The sequence below is a fragment of the Kryptolebias marmoratus genome, linkage group LG16 (assembly GCF_001649575.2).
Source record: "Kryptolebias marmoratus isolate JLee-2015 linkage group LG16, ASM164957v2, whole genome shotgun sequence".
In the NCBI taxonomy this organism is placed as follows: Eukaryota; Metazoa; Chordata; class Actinopteri; order Cyprinodontiformes; family Rivulidae; genus Kryptolebias; species Kryptolebias marmoratus.
Window position 1 is genome coordinate 2,706,918 of NC_051445.1, and position 10,292 is coordinate 2,717,209.

General features: G+C 39.6%; 1 protein-coding gene across 1 annotated transcript in view; it reads left to right on the plus strand.

The window, feature by feature from the left end:
- Positions 1–5,940: 5,940 nt before the first annotated feature.
- The window catches only part of LOC108243261 (retinoic acid receptor beta), a 22,985-nt gene continuing 18,633 nt past the window's right edge, over positions 5,941–10,292 (plus strand). The window contains exon 1 of the mRNA XM_017428574.3: positions 5,941–6,498. Within this exon, the coding sequence (XP_017284063.1) occupies positions 6,312–6,498 (187 nt within the window). The 5' untranslated portion in view covers positions 5,941–6,311. The remainder of the gene's footprint in view (positions 6,499–10,292) is intronic.

Below are 10,292 nucleotides of genomic sequence, written 5' to 3' on the forward strand. Positions count from 1 at the left end.
ATTGAGGATAAATCGAGACAACTACGTAAAATAAACTCAACAAATCAATGAAGATTTGTTGGTCATTATTAACCGTCACAATGAAAGGCAGGTGATCATGGAATTGCCTGTGAGGTTATTACAATTCAAAATGGCTGCCACAGCTAATTCAACAGGTCTTCAAGCTCTACATAGGCCTGTTAATCACCTGTTCATTCAAATCAGGTGTGTTGAAGCAGAGAAACAACAAAAACATGCAGGATGGTGGCCCTCGAGGACCAGATCGTCCAGCAGGTACACCAGGCAGGTTCTACAATCCTTGTTTTATTCGTTCTGATATACATAAAAAAAAAGATGCATGACAGTTTTTTAATTCCTCCTCAGCTTGGTGCCTTGCTAAGAAATCAGGGATGGACCAAAGTCAAAAATACGATGGAACGATCTGCCCGAGGACAAAAATCAGATAAATGCACAAATCCTGAGCGGAAATCACGTTTATTGTTTCTGAAGTTGAAGTTATTGTCAGGATTTGGGTTTTGTTTAAGTTATTCTTGAAGTTTCTTTTGTTTTTGGCTCATGTTTAGTCTTGTCTTTGTTCAGTTTTTGCTCCTTGCGTTTTTTGTATTCCAGTTTATCACTTGTTTACCTGCCACACCCTTCTTCTTCTTCTTCTTCTTTTCTGTTATGAACAAGCAAACAACTTCTAGGTGCATGTCGTCGCCACCTACTGTACATGAGTGTGCAGCAACATTAATCTACATCAATTAAATTATATATTTTTTATTTTATATCATAAAGATACCTAAATACTGCTTTCCTTATTTCATAAATGTTCTCTATGTTTCCTTCAGTTCCCAATATTCCTTTAAGTCTCCATTCTTGTCCTACCCTTTTTAACCCTTTCAGGCTCATATATTTCACAGTTCATTAGTACATCGTCTACATTTTCTTTTCCTCCACATCCACATAAACATAAAATATCATTCAAATAAGTGTGGCCTACCTTTAATCTCATCATTATAATTTCGCCACGCCCATCTTCACCTGATCCAGGTTGTTATCATTCACCTGTGCCCACTTTCCCTAATTACCTCCTGTCTTTAAAACCCGATCATCTCCTTCACTCACTGGTTTGTTGTCCCCTTGTGTTTTTGCATCATGTTTGGACTTAGTTTATGTTTCTTTTATTTAAAATAAATAGTTTTCAGTTATAGATTCATCCTGCATTATTCTTCATTTGGTGTGTTTATGGGTTTATATCGGTCGTGGTTGAAGTTTTGCCCACTTTTCATTGAATTCAATTAACTGAAAATGTTTTACAGAACATTTAAAATAAAAACAGATGCAGATTAAAACATAAGAAGTGGTTTTCTTCCAATAACTGGTTTTAATAAAGCTCATCTAGATTACCTAGTCTATATTTTGACCCCCTATGTATTTGAAAGCTGTTGTTACCTAAAGTTAGTTTATTTATCATATGAGGAAAGAGTGGATTTTAAACATGTGTTATATTAATTTTAGATTCATAAAGAAACTGTTGTTGTTGTCGTGTTGTTCTGTAGTTTGTCATGAAGCTAAGCTGGATAACAGCTTCAGATGTGATAAAATAAAAAACAGGTTTGTTTCTGTCTGGGGGGTTAAATTACCTTGAGTTTGTCGGGAGAAAGTCATGTTGACCAGGTCGGTCACAGGAAGGTTTCCTCTGAACGTCAGCTCCTCCGTTCAACACATTAAAGCCTGAACGTCTCACAAATTATAAATATTAGTCTATATTTGCTCACCTTACCCTCAGACATGTGCAAATATATTAAACACATTATATAATGAACATAAAGTTCTTTGATTGTCTTTTTCTAAATATTCCTGCTGATTTAAATGTAAAGTAGAGCGAGAGCGGTTTCAGATTTCAGTTCAAATAAAACCCTTTTTAGGAAATAAAAACACAACTTCAAAGAGGAGTTCAACTCTCAAAGGAGCCCCTTTAAACCTGGTGAGACCCGGTCATCCACAGAGACAGTAAAAATAAAGATCTATTGCACTAATAAATAACTCCTCCGTGGTGCCAAGCCCCAAGTTAAGGTTTACAGCTGGTTGTAAAAAAAGAAGAAGAAGCAAAAGGAAGGTCAGGAATCTGTTCAGTGGGATATAAAAGACCAACGACGTGCCATTTGGTGTAAATGTCGTATTCGGACAAAATGCTGGGAATAGAAACGAACAGGAAACACTTTAAAGCAAAAGTCCCAATCGGACCGAGTCTGATGGGTCCAGAATCTGCTGCTACAGCTGTTTCCAGATGTGACTGCCAAGAAGAAGCTGCTCAGATTTAACGATAATCAAATATGAGACATAATGTGAAACTAAACTGTCAATAAAACCAATGACTGCTGAAGGCTACAACCTTCTCCTGTCTAAAAGCAAATCTTCAAACCTGTGCTCATGTCACGACCCAAATGTCTAAAAAATAAAATTTAATGTACGTATTTCTGCTGCACACCGATGATAAAAGAACTCCTTGTTTTTAAAATGATCTTAACTTGTTATCAGTCTCATGATCATAGGATGAAGGTAAGTTTATTAACGTCCTGATTTATTTTTTTACCAGTTTATTCTGGTTAAGGTAAATTAAACTAAACTCACCAACAAGAAAACATTTAGATGTTTCCTCGTGCGTCACTGTTATCATCTGTTACATGAAACCTGCGAGGCGGGCGACATGCATTCATCGAAGGGATGCTAGTTGGGGTCGGTCGTGTCCCTTTTTTTTTTTTTTTTTAAATCCAAGTAAGTTGACCTCAAACATTAAATGAAAAAGGGTTGGTTTTTTTTTCAAAGTTCCTTTTTAAATTCCGATTGAGATTTCACTCGATTCTTTACACATTTTTTTATTTTTGTCTATTTTTTTGCAATCCAGCTCTGGACATTTTGTGATATTTTAGAAATTCGTACATCAAAACATTCAGGTTATTCAGAAAATTAGTATCTATGACTTTTGTTTTTTGTCACTTTTTTGGTATTTTTTTCAACGTTTTTAACTTTATTTACAAACTTGCTCCCCATAGAAATACACTGAAATCTCTTCAATTTGTTCAAAAATGTTCTCTTTGAAATCTGCGTCAGTAAACCGACTGTTTTATCGTCTTTTGCTGCTTTTAGCTAAAGTTGTGCAACTTTTAGCTAGCATTTAGCTATTTATAGCATTTTGCTACTTTACACTTTTGTTTTAACTTTCAGCTGCTGTTCTGCTACTTTTACCTAGCCTTTTGATACTTTGAAGACTTTGCTAACCTTCTGCTACTTTTAACTGGTAGCTAACCTAATGCTATTTTTTAGCTTTCAGCTAACATTCTGCTACTTTTAGCATTTTGGTAGCCTTTTGCTGCTTTTAGCTTGTAGCTAGCTTTTTGCTAATTTTAGCTTGTAGCTATCCTTTTGTTATTTTTAGCTTCTACTTAGCTACCTTTAGCATTTTCCTTGCGTTTTGCAGCTTTTGGCTATCAGCTAGCCTTTTGCTACTTTTAACTACCATACTTTAGATACTGTTCTGCTTTTAGCTAATATTCAGCTACTTTTAGGCAGTGTTCTCATTTTGCTAGTGTTGGTTTTTTTCACTTTCAGCTCTTTCAGTAAATTTCAGCGGTCGTTCACCTTGTATTTTTGCAGGAAATGCCTTTTTTCCTAGTTTATTCTAATATTTCTGGTAAAATTTAGTTTTTTATTGTCGTCCTGCCGTCGTGCTGAGTTTGACCCGGTTTACGGCTAAATGGGAGCAGAACTTAAATTGCATTGAAAACCTTTAAAGAATGTAAATTTTTGTTAAAGTGAGCGCGTCAGGGCGCCGATGTTAACACACTAACGTGTTCTTTATCTACAAAAACAACTATATTCGCTCAACACGAGCACCCATCGAGGTGCCCACAGAACGAGTGGAAAACAAAACGAGTGATCAATAAGGAGCGAGCAGAAAAATGTGAGCAATGCTAAATGGGAAGAGGAGAAAGAGGAGCTGGGGGAGGACGAAGATGAAGAAAGAGAAAGGAGGACAGGGGAAGACTGAGCAGGGAGGGAGGTCCATCAGCAGCAGGCTGCAGGAATGCTTCACATGCCTGTCCTCTGCGTGACCTCGCCTCCCCGGAGTGTGGGAGATACTGCGAGTAATTAGCCTCTTTTAACATTGGAGCTGGGCTGCCTTTCCGCCTCAATGGGGTTAGCAGTGGCATTGAAGGAGATCAAGTGTATAATTTCAAACAAAGCAACTTTAGCTTTCATTTTGGGCTCCACAGATGATGCATGTGCAGATTCTTTCTTTCCTTGTGTTTCTTGCTTTCGTTTAAGCAGTTCTTAGCTCTTTACTTTGGAAAAAAAAAAGAAAAAACGCTGGGAATTACTCATTAATTTAAAGCAGATTTCCTTCCCCCACCCACCAAGCCATCTTGCGGCTGACCCACTTCATCATCCGCTAGATTTAATTATGATCTCCGAGACGGCAAATATTTCTCACTTAGAGTCAAGGATCAAGAATTTAGGCGGACGTGAATGAAGAGAAACGGAGCCTAAAAAGTATTGATTTCTGCAGAAGGCCACATGGTTCCAATCAGGAAATGTCAATACAGGAGCATCAGCGTTATCTGCTTTGCTTCAACCTTTTATTTAAAACTGAGCGTCTTTTCTTTAAACCCAATATTCCCCAGAGTACGGATACTTAACAGACAAATCCAGAGAAATATTTGGCTTCTACCACAATCACACTGAATTTATTCATCTCATAACGGATTCATTCGTCTGTTTGTTAAAGAAGTTTTTATTAACTGTGCTGTAACATTAGTGAAGTTTGAGAAAAACCTACTTTTTTTTTACATTAAATTATCTGAAAGTTGCAAAAAAAAGTACACAATTCTTTAAATAATGGATCAGATAAACATTAATGTAGGAAAATGTTTTAAAAGACCATGAAATCTGACAAAAAGAATATCAAATCAAATACATAAACATAGCTGGATGGTGTGATTTTTTTTTTTAGCAGCTCAGCCCTGATTGTTAGCAAAATATCTCATGAACCACTGGACGGATCTGCAGGAAGCCCTGAAAATAACTCTCATCTCTCATCAAGAACCGATTTACTTCAGGGAGTCAAAGATTTAAGATGGCTGCCACAGCTAAATGACTTTATCCAACACAGAAGTGTCTATAATTCAGCCGGTTTAGCAGATATTGAGCTCAAATTTGGTGTGGTAGTAGCTGAGAGTCATCTCCAACACATCCTGTGTGTTGTCTTTGCTTAACCCTGATTGTCTGTTAGCAAAATATCTCATGAACCACTGGTCGGATCTGCAGGAAGCTCTGAACTGGATGTACATCAAGAACCGATTACCTTCTGGGAATCAAAGGTTCAAGATGGCCGCCACAGCTAACTGTCTTGCAGATGTTGAGGTAAAACCTGGTGTGGTGGTAGCTGAGGGTCATCCACAGCACTACTCTGAGACTGTGTGAGGAGGCTGCACAGGAAGTTTTATTTTTAGGTGATTATTACTCAACAGAAAACCATTTCAGCTTAAAACTCTGGCCTGGAAGGCGGCGGGCGACATGCATTTCTTCAGTGGCTCTTTCATCTATGAGTCAAATTAAAGCCTTTCCTTCCTGCAGGTGGACTTTAGATCAGCTTTCACCTCCTTCCCGTCTGCATGGCCACCTGCTCCTAATTAGGCGCGTCAGGACTGGAGAACACCTGGGCTCGGAGCCTATCGCGTCTCGTTGCATTGTGGGTAATGTAGGCCCCCCGTTAGCCAAACCATAAAAAGGCCTCATGTTCTACGTATCAGTATTTCTCTAACAAAATAATGGATATATCTTTAANGGCGGTAATTGAAGGGCTCTGGCTCCGCTGCTGCTGATGTCAGACGGAGGCTGGGTCATGTGAAGGGCAGCGGCGCAGGAGGTTCACGGAGAGTTCAGCCGCATACATTAGGTAACACCATCGCTCGCCGTGACATAACTGCTATCAGGCAGGTTGAGCCCGGACATTTATCAATAAAGAGGAGATGAGATTAAGAAGAAGAAGAAGTCCTGCAACAAACTTTGTTATGCAAAACAACCTGCAGACCTGGACGCGCTGCGCTCCGTAGTCCGCTGGCCGCGCGCCACCAAACACTTGATGGGAAATTAAAGGTCTGCTCGCGCGCGCTCACACGCCCCTCCGAGCGTGAAGCTCTGCTGTTGGACACCCGGGCTGCAAAGCATAAACAAGCAGAGGACAGATCTTATTTCTGTTTACTCTCTCTGTCTTTTTTTTTTTTTTTCCTTAATTTTTTTTCCGCGCGCAGAGCAGCGAGCGGGTCATGTTCGACTTCATGGAATTTCAGGTTTTCGGTCCGGGAGAGATCCTGGACTTCTACTCGACCTCCAGCCCTGCGTGCGCGCTGCAGGATCCGGACCGGGACCAGGACCAGGACCGGGACCAGGACCTGGCAGCTTTCTTTCCGGAGCTGATCGAGTCGGAGTGGCAGGAGCATCGGTGCTCTCAGTGTAGGTGGAAAACAAAAACAACAAACAAACAAACTGATGACAAATATCTGGGTGGCATCAGAGCATTGATTTCATTTTGACTCCGCGTAGATTCCTCTGTCTCCTCACCCTGCATCTGTTAACATCACATTTCTGCACTGAAGGTCAGGGTGTGCGCAGCATCTCTGCACAGGAACAACTCCCAGACAGAAGTGAGAAATGCAAACATCCGGTCAGTTTCTGCAAAGATTATTTCTATGGCAGCTACAGATGATTTGCAGTCTGACGCAGAACACAAGGAAACATCCTGAGACATTACCAGATGTTTACAGAATAGTAAAAACAGAAGGAGCTGGATATAAATAAAGATTTTTATTAAGATTTAAACTGAAATATGTGCCATTAAAGCTTGTTTATACTGTTTAAAATAAGGGCATTGCTCCTTTCACAACCCAGTTCTGAAAAATTTGGGACATTTTGTACAACATGAATAAAAACAGAATTCAGTCTCATAAACTCATCTTTTATTCACAGTAGAACATCTCAAATGTTGAAACTAAGAAATTATACCATTTTTGGAGGTGAAAAAATAAGATTATTTTAAGTTTAATGGCAGCTAAACATCTAACAGAGTTGTTCCACATGTTTCCCTCTGTGCAGCATCTCCATCAGTCTGTAAACATCTGGACCTGAGGTTGGCCCATTCTGTCTGTTCAACAGTCCTGGATGGGAGCAGATGTTGCTCTAAAACCTGGACTAATGCACCCCCATACCATCAGAGAGGCAGGCTGACCTCAGAACAGTTCTCCTCTTTGGTCCAGAGGAGACACATCTGTTCACATCTGGCTTCTTCTTTGCCTGATAGAGCTTTAAGCAGCATTTGTGGACGGCACGGTGAACTGTGTTTACAGACAGTGTTCCTGAGCAGAACCAGAACCTGGTTTTAATGCAGTGATGATTCAGATCTGTAGATGATGGGATATTCAAAGTCTTCCCAGTTTTCTATTGAGGAGCATTAATCTGGTTTTAGATGGATGCAGTTTTCCACAGCCTGGTGAACCTCTGCCCATCTTTACTTCTTTAGATTCAGCCTCTAAAATCCTCTTTTTATACCTTCTTACTGACCTGTTTCTTTGTAAAATGCTCCTCCAGCTGTTTCTTATTCTTGCTTTTACAGCCTTTTGTTGCCTCTGGACCAGCTGTGAGATCGGGGCTGTAGTTTTATGAGAGGAAGGGGAATCTTTATCTAACATATTAAGGAGTTAAAGTAGAAGCTGAGCCGCCTCTGATTAAAATGAACAACACGGTTTGTTATGCATCGTAGAGGAGCTGGGAGTAAACGTTAGAAATTATGTAATAATATAAACCAGGTCCCTGCTCTTCAGACTTCATGCGTCGTGTTGTTGTGCGGCTGTGACGCGTTTCTCATTCCTACCTGCTGATCTTTTCAGCTGACTGGGGGTTAAAGAGAAGTCTTATCTATTCTGCTCTTTATCTGCTCTCTGTGACGCTCGTCAGGCGCTCTCTTCAGCAGATAAATGACTTGGATCGGAGGCAGAGAGCCATGAGTGCTGCGCGTCGTGCCCATGTGGCGGTCTGCGTTTGGGACGTGGAAGAGCCGGTCAGTTCGGGGTCGCCACGGGTTCACGGGACGGTCACCAGCTCAGGGGGTCAGAGAGGAGCCAGACTGCTTTCCAGTGGTGGAAGTGAAGTAAAACAGCGCTCCAGCACCTGAAAGGCAGAAAGCTTTGACAGTAAAAGCCCCCGCCGCCTGGGACCGAGGCATGCACAGTCAAATGGTTGGACTTAAAGACGCTGGGGGGAGAGTTTGGATTTATTCAGAGAGCTTTTAGAAGATATTCAAAGGAGTTTATTTACAGAAAAAGCTCTTTTGTTTAAACGGCATCTAAAATATGCAAGGGAACCCCCAAGTTTTTCAGTTTTAGGCTGGTGGTTGACAAGCAAAAGAGGCCAAAGAAAAAGGCAGTAAAGGATTAAAAAAGCCATTCAGAATATCACAGAAAAGAGAAAATATTAGAAATAAATTTAAAATTCTGCAACCTCTGGAACAATCGATGCTTTCGGGAGAAAAAGCTAAAACGTTTTGCATATTTTTGGCAACAAAATCCACATTTTTTCTCTAAGAGAGCACAACAGAATGCCTTTTTTTAAATCACTGTAAATAATAAAACAAACTTAACTTCTTCAATTGGAGCGTCTTTAAACAGAAATACACACAACTCAAAATATTGTTCATAAAAATTTACATTATGAAATTAACATAGAAATACTGAAGAGGAGAGTGTGACTTTATGCTAATTTATCATAGTTTCTATTTCTATTGTACATGTATTTAATTATTATTTAAATCCTGGACAAAACTGCAGCATAGATGCAAAACAAAAAAAAAGTCTCCACGTTTAAAAAATCCACTTTGAGGCGGATCAGTTTTAATCGATCCTACAGCTGCTTCAGTTAGACACAAAAGGATGATTTTTAACTAAAAAAATAAACATTTCAGAATAAAATAAAAGAGATGAATACTTGATTAATTTTTCAGTTTGATAACTGATGCAGAAACTTCCAATTCTCACGTCTCAAATGTGAAAATTTAATTTTTTTTTTCTTTACAGCCAAATATTTAGAACACGTTTCAGTTTAACATTATTATTATTAATTATTATTCTTAATGTTCAGTTTAAATATTTGTTGGGTTTCACTCATAGATTGCACACATTATTTGTTAATAATTTGATTTAAAAAATGTAAAAGCTTGTAGGATGACATTTTTTAGGCAATATTTATAGATTTATTTATACTAGAAAATAAGTTTTTTTTATTTTAGGAACTTTAGATTTTATATTTGTTTGTTTACACTGCAGGAGCTGCAACAGAAACATCATTTTTTTAGTTAGTTTTTACATCATTTTATAATATTGCTGAACTGGATGAATTCTTCAACAGTTGCAGCTTTAATCAGATTTATTTTTAGAAAATGTAGAAGGAGAAAGTAGAGTTGAGCACAAAAGTAAATGAATTATCTGTTTTAGTTTTATCAAGCAGCAGAAATATTATTTATTGGCTTGTAGTATTTATGAGGTAGTTTGTTGAGCATGTTTAATAATTTTATAAGACGATCCGAAAACAAAACGAGGAGCTCGATGATTAAAAAGTTTCTCACCACAGAATTTCAGAGGCTGCCTTTGAAATGCACCGTGGCACACATCATACAACACCACCTAAATTGGGCTGGGGGGGGGAGTAATTGTTTACCTCCTTCACTCAGGCCGTCCTGCCACACACACACACACACACGCTGCCTCTTCATCCTCCTCCTCATCAGTCAGCTCGGCCCGTGGCATGCTCCCGTATTGTTTTGGGTTGGGGAAACCATCAGCCTGATGGGGGTTTCCTCATGTGACCTGCCGAATCCAGGTTCAGCCAGAGGCCGCGGGTTCAAGGGGACGGAGATGAGCAATTTTTCTCGTTTTGTGCCCCTTTTCAGAAACACACAGCAGTGGAGGTGATCAGAAAGCCGACGGCGGGCGTTGGGGGGAGCGAACGAGCCCCACACGCTGCCGAAACACATCTCCGCTTCAGACCCGTTTGAACCACTGAGGACCTTTAGCTGTAAATATTACATTAAACGGATCTTTAACAAATCGCTCGCTCAGCTGTTTGACCCACGATGACCCACGGTTTGATGCAAACTGAGCTGTTTGTGTTTTTTTTGGGGGGGGGATCAGTGTCGTGACGGGGCGTTTGTGGCCCAATAGTTTCCTTTTCTTTTATCTTTTTAATTTGTAAATTTTTTA